Source organism: Palaemon carinicauda, chromosome 6, assembly GCF_036898095.1.
Source record: "Palaemon carinicauda isolate YSFRI2023 chromosome 6, ASM3689809v2, whole genome shotgun sequence".
NCBI classification, from domain to species: Eukaryota; Metazoa; Arthropoda; class Malacostraca; order Decapoda; family Palaemonidae; genus Palaemon; species Palaemon carinicauda.
Genome location: NC_090730.1, coordinates 114,960,880 through 114,983,124, shown reverse-complemented (window position 1 = coordinate 114,983,124; position 22,245 = coordinate 114,960,880). Strand labels below are relative to the sequence as shown.

Below are 22,245 nucleotides of genomic sequence, written 5' to 3'. Positions count from 1 at the left end.
TATAAGAGATTAGAGGTATCTGATACTTATTTTCCAATTACTCACCAGCTGAAAAGATGATGTAATTTCCATCTTCTTCCATTGTCTCCACCTGAAAGAAAGAAAATTAAGGGTATGTACAATTAATGTCATCTGGTAAGAAATTATAGTTCCATCTTCAGAAAACATATCAATATTCAAGACTAATCATTATCAGTAACTATTTAATTTTATTTTCTTTTCACATCAAACCTCTCAATGAACATTAGGCCACGGGTTATTGGCCATTCAAAAATATTAAAAGTAAAATACAGATAATATAGACTCAATATAAGGAATTAAAATCTAAGTTTGGAAATTAAATGGAAGCATAAGAAAACACAAAAGATCAACTCAAATTTAAAATTGGAAAGTCTGGAAAATACAAACCTTACCCAACTTAATCAGATATAATCAAAGCTAATCTAGCATAGCCTACCTTGTTATGCAAGTGGTTTAAAACTAAAGATTTAGAAGGCACTTGGAAGGAAGATGAAAGCCTTTAAATAACAAAAGATAGAGAAAACAGACCCCCCAAAAATTATGCAGATTAAATTTCAGAAATAAAACAATGAACATAAACTGCATGAAAAATAGTCTATGATTGGATGAAAATAAATAGTATGGGTCCTTTTCATGAGCTCATAGAATATGTCTTAGAAATGAAGTGGCCTAATTAATAAAGCATGATTCCTCATAGTTGAATGAACACACTGAATATTTAGATGAGAACTCCAATGAACCAAAACAGCTAGTCAATGTTGTTACTTGTAGAGGAAATTTCTATTTAACACTATGAAAGTTGATGAAGATAATCTTTTTCAAACATTATACAGATATGCTTTTTTTCTGTCATATATAATAAAGAGGTTTAAGAACACTTTCATCCAATACTAAATTCAAACTCAAACCATTGTTCTATAGTCTTGGGTAGTGCCATAGCCTCTGTACCACGGCCTTCGACTGTCTTGCATTAGAGTTTACTTGCTTGAGAATACAATTGAGCACGCTGTTCAATCTTATTTCTCTTCTTGTTTTTTTTTTTAAGTTTTTATAGTTTATATAGGAAATATCTAATTTAATGTTATTACTGTTCTTAGAAAATTTCATTATGATTGGTTATTGATTCTCTTGTAGTTTATTTATTTCCTTGTTTCCTTTCTTTATTGGGCTATTTTTCCCTGTTGGAGCTCTTGGCCACAGAGTCATGCTTTTCCAACTAGGGTCATAGCTTAGCTTGTAATAATAATAATAATAATAATAATAATAATAATAATAATAATAATAATATACTTGTAAGATGCTGAAAGTCTCGTATCTGAAATCTAAAGGATTAGCATCATTTATTTCATATTTTAACAATCCTTAATATATGCATAACCATTTTATTCTAACAACTACCTACTATTTCACTTTAAATGGAGTTGTCAGAAGAGTGCAGCATTCTGATTACCACTCAGTTATGGTGTCCCCTTTTGTTCATTGCTCCTTCTTGCATAAAACTATTTCACAACATACCATCCATATCTTCAAGTTAATGTCAGATAAAATAAAGCATACACATCTAAAGATTATCATTATTAAGACTATTAATGAAAGTCAAAGTTAGAAAATTAGAATCCTACAAGACCAAGAGCCCTCAAAAGGAAAGCACTTTGTAGGGAAAAGGAAAGGACATAAGCTATAAAAAGAAAATTGATAAAAGATATAATAAAATCATATAAAGAAGCACTAACAAATAAACTGCGAAATGAGTCATGTCCAGTTGCACAGCAAAAAAGTCTTTGAACTTGTAAAGTTCCCTCATTTACCAATTTGACTAATAAAGATGTCCAACTTATTTTCTTTCTTAATCAAACACAACTAAGTTTCTAGACTACTGTGTAGTATTGAATATGATGGAATAAAATGAAAACCTTGTTAAAATTACCAACATACATAGTAACATGTAGAAGAATGAAGATGATGGACACATTTATGAAAACTCTCATACAACATGCACAGATGAGCTAATTAAAAGATGGTGTAGGAGATCAGCAATAAGGAAATTAATATTGCACCTTTAGTTTCTTCCAACTACTTAAGATGATATATATATAATATATATATATATATATATATATATATATATATATAAATATATATTTATATATATACATATATATATATATTTATATATATATTTATATATATATATATAATTTATATATAAATATACATTATATATATATTCATAAATATATATATATATATATATATATATATATATATATATATATATACATATACAATTTATATATAAATATATATATATATATATATATATATATATATATATATATATATATATCTGTGTGTATAGGAGTGCCTCTGTTTATGTGTATAAATATATGAGTATAATGAAATCTATGGTTAAAACTGACCTTTGCAAAAACATCGAATTTGACCAGACATGGCGTGCAGAAGTCACTAATGGGTGTCCAGTGTTCATCCAGCCTACGGCCTTTAGTTGACTCATCGAGTAAATATTGAACAAACTGCGGAAAAGAAGGGACAATGGCCCTAGGGTTTGATCTCTCAATCAGAGCCGAGCCCGGTGGCTTGTCCTTCTCCGTTCCTTTCCCCAAATCTCTATACTGACGTAGGATGTTACGAGCGAGCTTGCTGTAATAGCGGTTTCCTGATAGTATCTTGTCCCTGAAAGCAGTAAGGACTGATAGTTTGAATTTGAAGATATGAAGATATTGGTCATAATGTGTTGGAGTTTCTGTCTTTTTCCCTCACACTTCAAATCTCTCTCCAGATTTAAAACCAACATAAATTTAATGTCTTAGATGAGGAGGCTATAATATACTCATGATTAAAGAGGAATATACAACAATTCAATTAAATTCAATCATACCTATATCCTGACACAAGTCTCTGAAGAGGATGTCTTGCAATGAGGAAGGACAACGGTTGCCGAGTCGAGTTCATAATCTGTTGAAGGTCTTCGACGGTAGGCCTGCAACGAGAATCCAAACGCTCAGTGGAATGGCACTATAATCTCTGCTGTCTATCCTGGTGAAATAGGCCACGCCCACCTGATGATGTCATGGCATGCTTCCACTACTCACGAGAGTTAAATTGTCCAAACAAAAAAGCAATATAAGAAAAGAATATATTCAATAATTGGAGAGAGAGAGAGAGAGAGAGAGAGAGAGAGAGAGAGAGAGAGAGAGAGAGAGAGAGAGAGAGAGAGAGAGAGATAGAACATTTGATGAGTAGTGAGGAGTCCGTTTGTTTTCTTCTGTCATACTGCATTCCAAAAATAAATGTGTATTTCCGAGTCTTAATAAAGTTATCGATACAAGTGCTATGTTTTCATAACAGATGATTGTAGAAATTAAAATTAAAAGAGTGAAAAGGAAGTTACAAGCAAAATTCTACTTGAATTTTTGTTGAGCAAAATAAGTACTGCTTAGCCTTGAGCGGGAAGCATGACATCATGTCATTAGGTGGCCATGGTTTATTTCACCTGGGTAAACCATGGCGACAATAGTAGATTTCTGATGTATGAGAGAGAGAGATAGAGAGAGAGAGAGAGAGAGAGAGAGAGAGAGAGAGAGAATGGGCTGGGAACTACAACATATGTAACTTCAGTGCTCATGAACAAAACTCATGAATATACAATTTTTATACAAACTCACCTTGCATACCGCTTCCTTGCTAGCTGTATAGGCGTTTCCTTAGCATGTAGGAGCTCTTGCTCGGTGAAGCCAGCTAAGAGATTGAAATTGTAGAACCAGGTTGAAGACGCAGCCTTGAACACATTGCACCACACTAACCCGTACTTGGCGTTAATCAGAAACTCCCAAGCATTTGGCTGGTATGTTTTGGTTGGCTTGTCAAGTCCGTATTTTTTGCAAACCTGTGAAAATTTGAAAAAAAATATATATATCTAAAATCATTGACATTAAAAAAACTATTGTGAAATAAATTAAGTACTTTTCTATTACGTTTCTATCTATTTACCATGGAACTTCCCTTATTTTGGGAGGTAACCAACATAGAAAAACAAAAACAAAAGGGGATTTTTCTTAATATTCCTCCCTGCCTGACGAAGGACTCAGCCTAGTTGGCAGAGCCCACCCTCACCTGTTTCCCCCACATAAATGAAGGTTCATATGCTGACTTCCCTACTGCCGCGACCCTAACAGTCACCAAGGTGACCCAAGGTAGCAGCAGGGTCTATTGGAACTGTTTAAATTGCTCGTCATTCATTCCTATTTCTAGCACTCTCTTTATGCCTCTCTCACATCTTTCCTAATATTACCTAGGGCTTTCTTCACTCCATCGCTCCACCCAAACCTTGACCTTCTATTGTACTTCTTCCAGCAACGTTTTCATTCATCATCTTCTTCAACAGACAGCCATTTTCCATCCCCGCTACATGGCCAAACACCTCAACACATTCATATCCCCTCTAGCAGCTAATTCCTTTCTCACATCCACTCTCACCCTCACTACTTTGTTCCTAATGCTATGCAATCGAAATACACCAGCCATACTCCTCAGGCGCTTCATCTCGAATATATTCAATTTCTGTCTCTGTCACTTTCATTCCCACAACTCCGATACATACATCACAATATGTACAATAACTTTTTCATACAGAACACTCTTTACATCCATCACTTAACACTATTTTTCATCACCCCCTTTACTGCCCCCAACACTTTACAACATTCATTCACTCTCTGATGTACATATGTTTTCACTCCACCAACTACAGCAACAACAGATCCCAAGTACTTAAACTGATCTACTACCCCAAGTAACTCTCCATTCCACATGGCATTCAATCTAGCAACACACTCCCTTCTTGTGCATCTCATAACCTAACTCTTATCCGTATCAACTCGCAACTTCCTTCTCTCACACACCCTTCCAAACTCTCTCACTAATCGACACTGCTTCTTCTCCAAGTATGCAGTCAATACAGTATCATCCGCAAACAAAAACTGATTCACCTCCCACTAATCATCACTCTCATCTAATAGTTTCAATCCTCACCCAAGCACTCGATCATTCACCTCTCCTATAGTTCCATCAACAAATAAACTGAACAACCATAGCGACATCACACACCCCTGTCTCAGTCCAACTCTCTCTGGAAAGCAATCACTCACTTTATTTCCTATTCTAACACATGCTTTTATGCCTATGTATAAACTCTTCACTGCTTGCAACAACCTTCCACCAATTCCATATGACCTCAACACATTTCACATCGCTTCCCTATCAACTCTAACATAAGCTTTCTCCAGATCCATAAGTGCAACCTTCTTACATTTTATTAAATATTTTTTGCATACCTGCCTAACTATAAATATGTGATCCATACAGCCCCTACCTCTTCTAATACCACCCTGCACTTCTAAGACTGCATCCTATGTTTTATCCTTAATCTTATTAATTAACACTCTACCATAAACTTTTCCAACCACACTCAACAAACTAATACCCCTTGAATTACAACAATCATTCACATCTCCATTACCTTTGTATAGCTGAACAATACATGCTCACACCCAGTCCACTGTTACAATTTATAACATAAAACATATATTAAATAATCTCACCAGCCATTCCAGTATAGTCACATCTTTCTTTTACATCTCAGCCCTCACATCAACCATGGCAGGTGCTTTTCCTGCTCTTGTTTCATGTAGAGCTCTCTTCACTTCTTCTCTGTAATCTCTCTCTCATTCTAATCTCCCATCACTGACATCCCAAAACTTGCATCTACAATCAAATCTGCCTCCCTACTATCCTCAACATTCAGCAATCTTTCAAAATATTCAGTCCATCCTTTCCTTGCCTCATCTCCTTTCAACAACCTTTCATTTTCATCTTTCACTGTCTTTTCCTTCCTCTATCAACCCTTCTTTACTTTTTTCACTTATTTCCAAAGCCTCTTATTCCCTTCATACGAACGACCCAATCCCTGACCCCACCTCCAGTCAGCCACTCTCTTTACCTCAGCTACCTTACGTTTTACTTCCACATTTTCTATATCTTTCATACTTCTCTATACATTTACTCTGCAGTCATTCTTCAAATGCCCTCTTTTTCTCTTCCATGTGCATCCTCACTCCTTCAATCCACCACTCACTACCCTTTCACATGCTGCCTTCAACCAAAGTCTAAAGAAAGAAGTCAGACGGCGCGCAGATTATAGTTAAAAAGGTCACGTCAGTGACGTCAGTCAAGCCACGCCAAAGGTTGTATTTGATTGTATTCAAACTAATCCAGCAGACATTATTCACGGATTGAGTTCTCGCGTTCAAGATCCACCTACTATATTTGTCCAGGGATATTGTTTTCTTTTCCATAATTAGTTGCTTTTCTTAAGAAAATGCCAAACAACTGTTTACTGCTTTTCTTAAGAAAATGGCAACAACTGTTTACTGCTTGTCTTAAGAAAATGCCCAACAACTGTTTACTGCTTTTCTTGAGAAAATGCCCAACAACTGTTCACTGCTTTTCTGAAGAAAATGCTCAACAACTGTTTACTGCTTTTCTTGAGAAAATGCCCAACAACTGTTCACTGCTTTTCTTAAGAAAATGCTCAACAACTGTTTACTGCTTTTCTTGAGAAAATGCCCAACAACTGTTTACTGCTTTTCTTAAGAATATGCCCAACAGCTGTTTACTGCTTTTCTTAAGAAAATGCCCAACAACCGTTTAGTCTTTGGATGTTCTAATACATAAATGAAAACAAAAGGTTCATAAATCAAGAATTTCATTTTCCAAAAGATTATAATTTTCGAGTGCACTGGAATAAAAACATGTCATCGAGCTGATAAAATGAATCTTGAAACTGCTCTCATTTGTTCTGTTCATTTTACAAACGGTGATTTCACGAATGATATGGTCTAGTTTGCTGTAAATTGAAAGTCCCAAAAGTAAGAGACTTTTGAAGAAAGATGCTGTGCCTTCTTTTTTCCTTCATTGAGGTAAATTTAGTTATGCATCATTCTCCAATGCTTTGCTAGGAAAACAAACAATGATTGATTTACAAAAATGAATTCAAGTCTATTCGATGTGCTTTTGGTGTAAATTTGGAGTATCGGGATAGAGTTGTGAACAAAATGATTGACATCATATAAAAAATGAGAGTGATTAAAGGTTTCAGTAAACTAAGTCAATGGAGTGCTAGAAAAAAACCATCTCTATCAACTTCAAAAAAGAATAATTCTATCTTACTTATCTCCTCTAGGTTTGTTTGAAATGTTTAAGACCTCTAATGAAGTCGAATATATCCTAATAGGGAGGCTTAATCCAGAGTATCTGAAGCATTTATTTGTTTTAATTAGGCAGACGAGTGGCCCACATGATCATCCTAAAGCAGTAACTTTCAAATGTAGACTGAAAAAAAAATATAGTGAAAAGTGTAACAGTACTAGATGTGATGAAAATCAAGTCTGTCAGTCTAACACATTAGTGTCCAAGTGTTCATCTACTCAGGGGAAAACAACAGATGCAAAACAAGAAATAGCCTTAAGAGTCTCATTTGAAGAGATGCTGAATTCAATAAAAGAAAATCATAGATAGGTGATGAGATCCTGTAATTAACTGAAACAAGAAAATCTAATGAAACGCCTGTAAGTACACTCAATTCTCTAACAGAGGAGGTACCTTTGAGGTATATAGGACATTATATAATCAAAAGAATAATTGAAATATCCTTAATTAGAAACACAAAGGTCCGTTGTTATTCCGAATGATAAATGTTGGATAAATGTAATGGACAGAGGTGGTCTCCAAGTATCTTTAGATTCATTCTTTCCCCAATTAAGATGAGAGAAATCTTTTTTAGCTGTCCTTGGTGAAAAATCAAGAGCGGGAAATAATTATATACGAACTCTTACTGACGAGATGAAACTTGCTATAGTGACCTTACCTGTTGATATATATTTCTTTGCAAAACTATCTGTACTCTATAGAATTACACATTTAAACAGAAAAATTGATTACAATAAAAAAGTCAAGCGACCGCAGAAGTATAAATAGGAAATATGAAGATTGTAAAATAGAGATATAGTAAATAAATTGACAACTTATTTATGAGCCTGCACAATATATTTCAACCATATATGAAAATAGTATATTAGAAACATTGTAAATGAATTAATAACTTATTTATGAACCTCCATACTACATTTCATATATATATATATATTATATATATATATATATATATATATATATATATATATATACATATATATATATATATATATATATATATATATATAAATTGTATAATAAAATATTGTAAATAAATTGATAACTTATTTATGAAACTGCAAATTATATTCAATCTATATATGACAATTGTAATATAGAAAACGTAAATAAATCAAGAAATTATCTATAAAATTGTAAATCATAGCTTATTTATATTTTTATACAAAAAGTGAATTGAAATCCTTTTAATTTATGTCTTCTCTAACACGCTACATTCCCGAAGAGTAATTTAGTATAACACAATATCTAATTTCCACGTGAGAGAGAGAGAGAGAGAGAGAGAGAGAGAGAGAGAGAGAGAGAGAGAGAGAGAGAATCCAATAAGAAAACAATTTGGTTAGAAATGGGTAATGAGTGAATAAATTTGGTTAGAAATGGGTAATAAGTTAATAAATTTGGTTAGAAATGGGTAATAAGTGAATAAATTAGGTTAGAAATGGGTAATGAGTGAATAAATTTGGTTAGAAATGGATAATGAGTGAATAAATTTGGTTAGAAATGTGTAATGAGTGAATAAATTTGGTTAGAAATGGGTAATGCGTGAATCAATTTGGTTAGAAATGGGGAATGAGTGAGTAAATTTGGTTAGAAATGGGGCAATGAGTGAACAAATTTGGTTAGAAATGGGTAATGAGTGAATAAACAAAGATAAATATACAAGAGTTCTTTCAAGGCGAAGACGACGCGTCGATGACGCCACAGGCAGAAGTGGCCTAAATCGTACAGGTATCCGGACGACCTTCTACAAGTGGATCTTTCCTTCAACTATGAATTTGAATTATAAACGCTAAATTAACTTAAGATGTGAATATTTCTATCGGCAATAAAGCTCCGTGTCTTAGAAAACTTTTGAAAATAAATGGTCTTTTTACCGGCAGTTCTATAAACAAAACCAGTAAAGTAAAAGAGGTTTCTTACTAGAGGTAACGCACCTATATCTCTCTCTCTCTCTCTCTCTCTCTCTCTCTCTCTCTCTCTCTCTCTCTCTCTCTCTCTCTCTCTCTCTATATATATATATAAATTATATATATACATATATATATGTATATACATTATATATATATATAAATTATATATATATATATATATATATATATATATATATATAAATTATATATATATATATATATATATATATATAAATTATATATATATATATATATTATATATATTATATATAAATTATATATATATATATATATATATATATATATAAATTATATATGTATATATATATATATAAATTATATATATATATATATATATATATATAAATTATATATATATATATATATATATATATATATATATATATATATAAATTATATATATATATATATATATATATGAATGTATATATATATATATATATATATATATATATATATAAATATATATATATTTCAACTTCTTAAATTAGCAATACGTACATGATCTAGTCACCCTCGGAATAATTTTCAACTTTCATTCCTGACTCGTGAGCTTTAGGTGGACTATAGATAATCTAATCTCTTTGGCCTTTAATCTAATTATCAGTTGTGTGTTCTTTTACTAAAATAACTAACACGTTAAAAGGTTTTCTGTTTATATATGTATGTATATGTATATATATATATATATATATATATATATATATATATATATATATATATATATATTCTTTCTATGATGATGATTTCATATATATATATATATATATATATATATATATATATATATATATATATATATATATATATATACTCTTTCAATTATGATTATAATTATATATATATATATTATATATATATATATATATACATATATATATACACACATTTCCTTTTATTAGGATGAGTGGATTAAACTTTTTATGAAAGTTCGTATGGCTATTGTTTTTAGTTTGCGTCATTGTCATATCCTTTAGTGCATATTTCCTTTCATGAACATAACATGCAAATAATCATTAATCCATTCAAAATGTATTTGTACTTTATTTCTTACCAATGTAGAGTACGTCAATATGAAACAATGCATGTGCTTGTACCTTAAATATGAGTAAGGTAAAATCCTTCTAAGTACTTTATGAACTTAAATATTTCTATTTTATCTATGTTTTTTTTTTTCAAAAGAATTAGCACAGAATACTGTAATTACTTTATCCCTATAAATTGTTAATATTGATTCTTTACCTTTTGAACATGGTTCCTTCTTGCAGTTAAACGGTCCACCAACTCCTGGGTGACTGTCCAAGAATGTGGTAATGTAACATTTTCTACCTGAAATGAATGAAGCATTTTAGCCCATTGGGTTGGGAGGATTATAAAACATTCTTAGTTATAATGAGAGAGAGAGAGAGAGAGAGAGAGAGAGAGAGAGAGAGAGAGAGAGAGAGAGAGAGAGAGAGAGAGAGAGAGTCATGGGAACGGTCCTAAAATAATAAAAATCTTAATATTTCACTCATAATGTACCATTAGCTCTATATTAAATCAAATTCCCGTTTATTTAATTTTTTTTTTTTTTGAAAATTCAATGGGTTCTCGATACTGAAACTTTTTTCAAGGTGTTGATGTTTACTCAAAAGACCAATTTTTGGATTTCGTTTTTATGCTTAAGAGGAAATTAGGTTCAGTGCGGTATATGCAACATTGTGTTTTGGCAAATGTTTATATTGCATAACAAAATAAATATGGCCCCTTCCATTAAACCATCCACATTGAATAAATTACATCATTGGTATAAATCGCCTTTCCATTTGTTTGTACATGTAATAAATTACGCAAGAGCTGATTCTTTCAGATATAAGTATGTAACTAAACAGTCACAATAAAGAACTATAAAAATCTAAAACAATTGTATTTATTTACCATTGTTATCAAAAAAAGATTTTATAATATTCAAAAGAAACAGGATCTATATCCTATTATGATAACTACATCACCTCATGATCTATAGATTGCTCGTTATCAAAGCCACTAAAAGCACAAAACGATCAAATCTTTCGTAACTTATCTATAAAAGCTTTTTCACCACTAAAAAGTTTTAATGAACCAATAATATAACGTTTATTACTTTAAAAAATTCAAGAAGTTTTTTCACCACTAAAAAGTTTTAATGAACCAATAATATAACGTTTATTACTTTAAAAAATTCAAGAAGTTTTTTCACCACTAAAAAGTATTAATGAACCAATAATATAACGTTTACTACTTTAAAAAATTCAAGAAGTTTTTTCACCACTAAAAAGTTTTAATGAACCAATAATATAACGTTTATTACTTTAAAAAATTCAAGAACATTAACACGCTAAATGTTCTAGCCATTTAATTGAAACCATTACGTAAATAACAGCATGCATATATGCCATTAGTAAATTATGGGAAATATAACTTGAAATTTATAAAAATAATCCATAACATATTGAGGCAGATCATACATGCATATATACACTTTTATACTGCCTGTTACATCATCCATAACAAAGCTAACTATATTCAATGGAAAAACTGGTTTTATACAAGATATATCACATGGCATGGGGCTTAGATAATAGATGCAGAACACGTATATAAAGACATGCATACATAGAAAAACTTCCATTGATCTTGCAAAATTACTTACATGTACTGTATACCAAGATAAAAAAAAAAGAACTTGAATTTTCTTGAAGAATCATTCTCTATTGCCTACATACATACAAAGATATTATTATTATTATTATTATTATTATTATTATTATTATTATTATTATTATTATTACTAGCTCAGCTACAACCTTATTATTATTATTATCAATATTACTATTATTATTATCATTACTAGCTAAGCTATAACCCTAGTTGGAAAATAAGGATGCTATAAGCCTAAGGGGTCCAAGAGGAAAAAATATCCCAGTGAGGATAAAGGAAATGAGTTAATAAATAAACTACAAGAGAAGTAATGAACAATTAAAATAAAATATTTAAAAAACAGTAAAACATCAAAATAGACCTTTCATATATAAACATAAAACTTAAAAAGAAAAAAAAAGAGTAAGGGAAATAAGATAAAATAGTGTTCCTTAGTAATATCCCAGTGAGGATAAAGGAAATGAAACAATAAATAAACTACAAGAGAAGTAATGAACAAAATAAAATATTTTCAGAACAGTAACATCAAAATAGATCTTTCATATGTAAATATAAAACTTAAAAAAAAGAGTAATAGAAATAATATATAATAGTGTGCCTAAGTGTACCCTCAAGCAAGAGCACTCAAATCCAAGACAGTGGAAGACCATGGTACAGAGGCTATGACACTATCCAAGACTAGAGAACAATGGTTTGATTTTGGAGTGTCCTTCTCCTAGAAGAGCTGCTTACTATAACTAAAGAGTCTCTCCTACCCTTACCAAGAGGAAAGTAGCCACTGATTAATTACGGTAAAGTAATTTATCCCTTGAGCGAAGAAGAATTGTTTGGTAATCTCAGTGTTGTCAGGTGTATGAAGACAGAGGAGAATGTGTAAAGAATAGGCCAGACTACTAGATGTATGGGTAGGCAAAGGAAAAATAAGCCTTAACCAGAGAGAGGGATCCAATGCAGTACTGTCTGGCCAGCCAAAGGACACACTAACTCTCTACATGCAACAAATATAACCTCTGCTTTTCAAGAATACTTGCTTCTGTTTACATCTGCAAATATCCACAAAACACATATCCACAAAAAGAGGGTTACCTGTACTCTTGAAGAATAACCGCCTCTGTTCAAACCCCGCGTTTTGATTTGGGCCATTCTGCAAGCTTGATCGCATGGAATCGACCGGATGACGTTTCCGTTTTTATCATAGCCTTTCTCTACCTTCCGACCACGTGAAATATCATCCAGTATCTGTTCCCTGAGTCGTCGGAAATGGCATCCTCCGTCGCAGGATTTATCTCTCTTTGCAGCAAATACAGTTACGGCATTTGAAGCACTGCTTGCTTTGAGAGGGACTGAGACGCTTGGAAAGCGAGGAGCGATGAGAGGGGCTTGGCTCAAGAGGGCGGTGTCTCCTGACGTTGAAGTAGATTTAGCTTCGCTTTCAATCCATGCTGATGGTGAAATAGCTTGGTTTCTGATATCCGAACTATTGGCTGTTGTTCGTGCACCATAAGAGTTTCCATTGATATTGTGGTTAGCGTTTGGTATAGAAAATTGATCCGAATACCTACCTATGGATATCAAGTCCTGTGAAGAAAATTTTATCTTTAATTTTTCATTATATATCAACTAGGTTATTTATCATGAATATCCTATAAGCACTTGTGTTTGTATGAGAGAGAGAGAGAGAGAGAGAGAGAGAGAGAGAGAGAGAGAGAGAGAGAGAGAGAGAGAGAGAGAGAGAGAGAGAGAGTTAAACCTCTTAATATTTACAAAATTTTCATCTTATTCGTCATTATTTCAAGCACAGTTCCTCCACCTCATTCATCAATACTATCAGAGATTATTTCAAAACCAGAATTACCTCCAATACTTCGTCATAACTTTTCCTCCCTATTACATTGTGCACCTGGTTATATTTCTCAGTACCAGTGTCTCATTTCCTTACTCTTCCTCATTGTTTCCTCAATTTCTTTATTTTTTTCAGCTATAACATATCATTTTTTTCTCTTTTCGTTTCTAACTCACATCCACCATTTTCGAATTCCTTACTTAATTGCATGTTTTCTCTTTTCAGTTTGGTTATGGAACTGTCCTTTATTTTCTAGGTCTATTATGCTTACGTTTTTCATTCATGATTACCAATGATCTTTCACATTCTTCATTATTTACAGTACTTCATTTCCCCAACTTTCATTCACGTTATTTATTGAATACTTATTCACCACATTTTCTTCCTGATCTATATACCATGGCACTTTCCCCAATGAGAGAGGAAGTGGACATTAAAAAAAAAAAAAACAATTTAAAAGGGGGATTTTTTTTTCTATTTGTTCCCCCTTACCTCATAAGGGACTCAGTCGAGTTTGGGTGTTACTGCTAGGGTGACCCAGCCCACCCTCCCTCCCTCTTCCACCACAAATGAAGCTTCATAAGCTGACTCTTCTTCTTCCACTACCTCTTCAGTCAACATAAGGTGACCCGAGGTAACAGCAGAGTCTATCAGAACTGCGTTACAATCCCTTGCCCTTCATTTCTATTCCTAGCATGCCCTTTTGCTTCTCTTACATCCATCCTCCAGCCACCTATTGCTTTCTTCATTCTATCGCTCCACCCAAACCTTGGCCATCCTCTTGCACTTCTCCCTTAAACTCTTACATTCATCTCCTTCTTCAGCAGACAGCCATTTTCCATCATCTCTACTTGGCTAAAATATCTCAACACACTCATATCCACTCTAACTGCTAATTCGTTCCTCAAAACCGTTCTCACTCTTACTACTTCATTCCTAACTCTATCCAACCGAGATACATTAACCATACTCCTCAGACACTCGAGAAAATTTAATTTCTGTTTCTTCATCACTTTCCTTTTCCACAACTTTAATCTATACATCACATTAGCTTACTTTCTCATATAGAACTCTCTTTACAGTTATTCCTAATCCTCTATTCTTCACCATTCCCTTCACTACTCCCATAACTTTACATCCTTCACACAATCTCTGACCTACAGCCGCTTCCTACTCCACCATTTGAAGCAACAACAGAACCCAAATACTTGAATTGATCTACCTCATCAAGTAATTCTCCATTTAACATGAAATTTGATCTAGCACAACCTTCACGTCTTGTGTACCTCATAACCTTACTTTTACCCACATTTACTCAGAACTTCCTTCCCTCACTTACCCTTCCAAACTATCTCTCCTCTAAGTCTGCAACCAATACAGTATCATTCACAAACAGTAACTGATTCATCTCCCATTCATAATGACACAGTTTCAATCCCCAACCAACCACTTGAACCTTCACCTCTCTTACAGCCCCATCAACAAACAAATTGAACAACCATAGCAACATCAAATACCCCTGTCTCTTCCCCACGCTCACTAGAAACCACTCACTCACTGCATTCCTAATTCTAACAAACGCTATACTGTCCATGTATAACGTGTCCACTGCTTGCAACAACCTTCCATCAAATCCCTATAACCTCATGACATTCCATATCGTATCCATATTAACTCTATCATAAAGTTTTTCCAGATCCTTTCAATATAACATCTGGGAGTATATCCTTTGAAGCCCCATAGCATCGTATAGTCGTTTAACAGTCCATAAATATTGGGCAGGGTCTTAAATTGAGATCTATTTCTTTCAATAAATCAAACAATCTTACATAACACTTCGTTGTTAGAAGGGCAAAAGAGCATACACTGTAGAGTGAAATGCTTAATTTTTTTTCCTAATTTAGGCTACTAAGTCTCTGGGCTAGATGGCTCTTCCAAAAATAAATATCAGGCCAGGACTTGGTCCGCAACCAAAGCAAAATTATTCTTTACCCTCCTGGCTGAGGAACATGCATTAGCAGTTTCCTGCCACAAACATTCTTTTTTCATGAAATACTTGGTTCCATGGGTTGGAGAACCCATCCTTGACTTATGCTTTCTATGTATATGACAATGGTGGCTATACTACCTTAAGATATATAGTACATGCTTTTAAAATCTTCGCCAACAACTGCAGTCTGTAACTTCAGAGATTACACTCCCTTCTTTTTAACACCACTTTCCATAAATAAAATATTCAGTTACAAAGGATCATCACAATAAGAATATCTGTTAAGCTCTTTTACCACTCTTCTCTCACTTTAGTAAGCAGCCTTTCTTTGCACTGATATTTTTGTAAACAATAATATTTCAATTCATAATCAATTTTATTTACTCTGTTTATTTCCAGAGTTATTTAATACAACATTCAAATAGATAAAACAGTACAGGCGCCTTTGTTTGGAAATGTTGTTGCACTTCAGATAACTATTAGTGATGTGGCGTAACAAATCAGTAAGCAGACTTTCTTAGAATATTAAATTGTAGTAAAGAACTTAAATTTAATAGTAAACTGTAGTGACGTAATCAATTTACTAAAGTATTTCGTCTTACTTCAGACAGGAGTTTAGTACAAAATTCTGTACACCTGATAAAACCTTGATATTTAGCTTCTATGGGGGAAGTGAGTGGACAGTAGCGTCGTGGGTAGCCTGAACTAATCGCTTAAGGTCCGATTGCTTAAAAACTTATTAACTTGAAATATTTTCGTATCAAACATCTAAATGTTCTTAGCTTCAATTATGTACAATAGTTCTGTTTCTTAATCTGAGACTGATATATTTCATATAAATTTGAAATTATCACCAAAAAGATGTGTGAATTTTCCTTTGTGATCTATATGATTGACAAGAAAAAAAAAATCATAATGAAAAAAGGGATATGAAGTAAAAACAGGTCGCTTTCAAGTGGTTTATAAGACAGCAATGTCAATAATAAAAACTTTCTGTAATTTCAATAAAGCCTAGAGATATATAATTGCTTTGTCTTATTTTCTGTGGAGTATATAACCCGGAAATATCAATAACTAAATTTTTGTAATTTCTTGTGCCACCTTCAGTGGTGTTTATAAGACATAAATAAAAATAGTAAGTACTTCTTGTAATGTTGATATGGCTTAGTGAAATATAATTACTGAAAATTACTGATGACAATGACTATATTCTGATTTTCAGCTTTCAATAAACAGCTTTTTTTTTTTTTTTGCTCTGGGGATGCTAGACCCAAATACATTTCCCCCAATCATGGGTACGAGAATGAGACAGAGGTCAATGATGACCTTGACTTTCTAGACGATTAGACCCTTGACCCTGATTTCCTTTTAGTCTTGGGTGAAGAGTAACTCTTATCCCAGTCCGCCTCTAGTGAGTTAAAAGGCTGATTTCAATGGTTAAGTATCTTTATCTATATTGATTACCTTTACAGAAAATCTATTTTCTTTCGTGTATTCAACAGTAAAGGCATATCTTGTAAATGTGTTTATCTATGATTTTTTATTTCTAGTGCCTACCTAACTATTATCTTGATATAATCCATTTTGTACCCTGCCTTCTTTCAACAGGTTCTATAACTTGTGTTCAATCTCAGCAGTTCCCACAGATGGACACCCAGTAGGTGAATGAGAATGAACCGACAACCTTAACAGAGATACTGATGCCAACACCAAGGAACGTGTGTAGAAGGAGGAGGATATCAGTAGCTAAGACTTACCTACATTCATCTACCCTGCTTTAGTTGTCATGGATCCCTTTCTGAATATTTCCCAGATATGTTTATGCTCTCTGCTGTAGAGAACATTGTATAACAGCCTATTATTCATGCTAGGCAGAATGATGTTGAAACTACATTTTACACTGGCATCCATGAAATGATGTTTATTGGCATCATCATTTATTTGGATGTAGTCTAGTTGCTTAATATAGAGGATTAATGGTCACAATGGGGCCAAATACAGGAGGTGGCGGAGGTCAAGTCCCCAATAAAGTTATCTCATCCATTTCAATAATAATTAAAATGCCTGGACTACCAGTCACCGTTTCTTCAAGACTCTGCCACTCTAATGTGCAGTCACAATGGAGTTTCTAAAGGTGACTGAGACAGGAATACTGTCAGTGGATGAGTTCACGGTGGCATATACAAGGACCAGGCCCGGATTCTTACAACAATATATACAAAATAAGCCTGAAAGTGGGGTTACAAGCTGTTCTGCAGGGCAAGCATTGATAGCTTCCTTCATGGCCCCATCCTCTACCAAAGAGAAACCATTTTCTACAGACATAAAACAGATCTCCCAAAGGAAAGGTCTGCCCTGCAGGTCAGCAGCAAGCTGGTCGTAACCCTTGTCATGACCCTGAAAAAACCACAACAGTCTGTTATCTATCCAGACAACTGGTTGACAACCATTGGCTTGGTGGGGTACCTCAATGAACAGTATGGCTGCAGACATGTGAGCATTGTAAGAACCAACAGGATTTATTACCTACTGCTCACCTCTGTCAAGATGGAGAAGAAAGTTGTACCTAGAGGGAAACCTGTAGCCTACAGTTGCTCTATTCAGATGCTGGAGTGGCATCAATGTAGATACTTTTGCTCTACAACAATCATCATTAGAAAAGATGGAGATTCCTTGTCAAAATACCATCAAGGAGCACAATTGGAAGATGGGGGCATTTACAAGTTGGACATGCTGACTCACTTATATAAGTCTCCTCTGAGGGCAAACAAGTGTTTATCAATAACCAGTGCATAAAATTACAGAATACCGTCTCTACAGTATATGTAAACTTTTTATCATATTTAAACCTTAAATTTTTAATCATGATACAAAATATATGTAAAAACGAAAAGAGCTATAAATTTCCGGAAGATGGAATGAAAATGAACATTCACTTTTAGTGAGAAATTGAGTCTCTCTCTCTCTCTCTCTCTCTCTCTCTCTCTCTCTCTCTCTCTCTCTCTCTCTCTCTCTCTCTCTCTCTATAAATAAACCAATTTTCATATAAACTGCAATATCAATATATACAAATATGACTCGTTCGATAAACAATTACAATAAACTTCACGGATTCATATAATAAAAAAATCATGAAATGATACATAATTATATCTCTCTAAAAAGAGCAATAAAGTATAATCTGAACATACACAAAAATGACTTTTTACGATCATATAGACATAGACAGTATGTTGTAATCTCAATAAACAGACTTTTCCAATAAAACCCAACCAAGCTATGGCCTTAAGAGCTTTATTGCAGGTTCTCCCCCGAAAAAATGTGGCCTTCATTTTATCCCATATGAAGAACATTAATAGTGTTAGTTAATTGCTGTTATATTAATACAACCTAGTACTATACAGTGGCTTTTAGTGCCTTTTATTATGAAAGTGCGGTTTACGGTACAAAAATTATATTCTTTTTCTCGTGATTTTAGTAAAGAATAGTGATATAAATTACTTCTAGTGGCCTTTTCAGTAGTTTACAAGACAGCAATTGCCTTAATATTAACTTTGTAGGTAGCAGGTTGGCCAGGACACCAGCCACCAGTTGAGGTACTACCGCTAGAGTTATTGGGTTCTTTGCTGACCAGACAGTACCACATTGGATCCCTCTCTCTGGTTACGGCCCACTTTTCTTGGCCTACACATACACCGAATAGCCTAGGCTATTCTTTACACATTTTCCTCTGTCCTCATACACCTGACAACACTGAGATTACCAAACAATTCTTCTTCGCTCATGGGGTTAACTACTACACTGTAATTGCTCAGTGGCTACTTTCCTCTTGGTAAGGGTAGAAGAGACTCTTTAGCTATGGTAAGCAGCTCTTTTAGAAGCACAATCCAAAAGCAAACCATTGTTCTCTAGTTTTGAATAGTGCCATAACCTTTTTACCATGGTCATCTGTATTGGGTTAGAGTTTTCTTGCTTGAGAGTACACTCGGGCACGCTATTCTATCTAGTTTTTCTTCCTCTTGTTTTTTTTTTTTTGAAGTTTCTATAGTTTCTATATGAAAGATGTAATTTAATGTTGTTACTGTTCTTACAATATTTTATTTTAATTGTTCATTACTTCTCTTGCCGTTTGTTTATATCCTTGTTTCCTTTCCTTACTGGGCTATTTTTCTCTGTTGGAGCCCTTCGGCTGGTAGCATCATGCTTTTCTAAATAGGGTTGTAGTTTAGCTTGTAATAACCATCACCATCATCATCATCTCCTCCTATGCCTATTGACGCAAAGGGCCTCGGTTAGATTTCGCCAATCGTCTTTACCTTGAGCTTTCAATTTAATATTTCTCCATTCATCATCCCCTACTTCACGCTTCATAGTTCTCAGCCATGTGGGCCTGGGTCTTCCAACTCTTCTAGTGCATTGTGGACCCCGTTAAACGTTTCGTGAACTAATCTCTCTTGGGGAATGTGAAGAGCATGCCCAAACCATCTCCATCTACCCATCACCATGATCCCATCCACATATGGCCCTCGAGTAATTTCTCTTACAGTTTCATTTCTAGTTCTGTCCTGCCATTTAATTCTCAATATTCTTCCGAGGGCTTTCTTCTCAAATCAACTAAATCTGTTGGAAATGGTTTCATTGCCATACCACGACTCATGTTCATACAGTAACACTGATATACAGCCTGATTCTTATATGTAATTTCAGGAGATTTGATTTCCTAGCCATTGCCTGATTTGCTTTTTTTCAATCTTTCACTTAACTTCAATTCTAATGACCCTGTATTGGAGATCATAGTTCCTGAATACTTAAACGATTCTACCTCATCAATCCTTTCTCCTTCCAATATTTCATCTTCCATTGTATTTTCCGTTCTCATCATTTCTGTGTTTCTTCTATTCATCTTGAGCCCAACCTCATTTGATATTTCATGCATTCTGGCAAGCAAGCACTGCAAATCCTGTGATGTTCTACTAATAACGACATCGTCATCAGCATACTCTAGATCAGGTAATCTGCTATTATCAATCCAGTCCAATCCTTCTCCATCATCTCCAACTGATCTGCCCATTACAAAATCCATGAGGTGGATAAACAACATAGGTGACAACACATTCCCTTTCGAGTACTCCGCTGTTCACTAGAAATTCATTTGATAGGACTCCCCTAACATTGACTTTGCACTTGCTATGCACATAAAATTTACGTATTTAAGAGGAATTCCATAATAACGCAGGGCCCTCCACAAAATTGGTCAGTGTACACTATCAAATGCTTTTTCATAGTCCACCAAATTGCACAAATGCCATCAAAAGTGGATTTCTATATTCTACGAATTGCTGTACAACATGTCTCAAAATGAAAATTTGGTCAGTACAACTTCTACCTTTTCGAAATCCTGCTTGTTCATCTCTCAGCTTTTCATCAATCTTTCTCTCTAGTCTCTTTAGAATAAGCATACTGTATATTTCCATGACAGCTGACGTAGTGATAATAATAATAATAATAATAATAATAATAACAATAATAATGATAATAATAACAATAATAAGAACAATAGAAAAAGTTAATTACAAGATTAACGCCACTGAGGCAGCAATCACTTTTAATAAAACCGGCTTAAAAGAGGGTCTACTCCCGAAATATACAAATTTTAGACTGCATGACCCCTCAGCACGTAATGACCCGAGGACTAGTGCTTTCAGGAGATCCCTCCTTCGCCGGCAATTGGATACTAAACTGCATGAAAAGAAAGATCTATATGCACGCCTTGCTCGTCTGCAGAGTGAATGGGCTGAAATCCAATAATAATAACAATTATTATTATTATTATTATTATTATTATTATTATTATTATTATTATTATTATTATGTAACTTCGTATAGCCTTGAGATATATAACGGCTTTCTGTTATTTTCAGCGGAGATTATACGACAAAAATATAAATAATAATCACTCTTCGTGCTCTCAGTATAGCACAATGATATATAGTTACCTTTAGTGGCATTGTTAGTGGTTTATAAGACATGAATGACATAAATATTATCTTTTATAGCTTTAGTATAGACTATTCACTTTATTTCCAGTTTAGTTTATAACAATATTCACATTTTGTAATTTTAGTATAGCATTTTGATATATAATTACTACTTGTGCTACATTCAGTGACGTTTATAAGACATAAATAAAAATATGTACTTCTTGGTAATATTGATATAATTTATTGATATAAAATTACTGCAATTACGATACTGATGACAATAACTATATTTTGCATTTCAGCTTTCAATATCCAGCTTTTATAGCTTTGGGGATGCTAGGACCAAGTATGTTCCCCTACTCATGGGTACGAGAAGGAGACAGAGACCAATGATGACCTTGACTCTGTAGAGCAATAAATTGACCTTTGGATTAGTCAAACTTTCCTTTACACATTGAAAAATCACAGGAAGTATGTGTTTTTTTTTTGCCACCTGTTAGACAAACAGTG

At 33.6% G+C, this 22,245-nt stretch overlaps 1 protein-coding gene across 3 annotated transcripts in view; it reads right to left on the bottom strand.

Moving 5' to 3' along the window:
• Positions 1–22,245, bottom strand: part of LOC137642169 (carbohydrate sulfotransferase 11-like) — a 67,041-nt gene that overhangs the window by 1,302 nt on the left and 43,494 nt on the right. For 2 of the 3 annotated variants that reach the window (XM_068374707.1, XM_068374708.1), the window contains exons 3-8: positions 13,008–13,499; positions 10,485–10,571; positions 3,708–3,928; positions 2,921–3,022; positions 2,442–2,715; positions 46–91 (exon numbers count right to left, since the gene is read on the bottom strand). In XM_068374707.1, coding sequence (XP_068230808.1) covers positions 46–91; positions 2,442–2,715; positions 2,921–3,022; positions 3,708–3,928; positions 10,485–10,571; positions 13,008–13,499 — 1,222 coding nt within the window. The remainder of the gene's footprint in view (positions 1–45; positions 92–2,441; positions 2,716–2,920; positions 3,023–3,707; positions 3,929–10,484; positions 10,572–13,007; positions 13,500–22,245) is intronic. The other variant, XM_068374709.1, reaches the window with a different exon arrangement.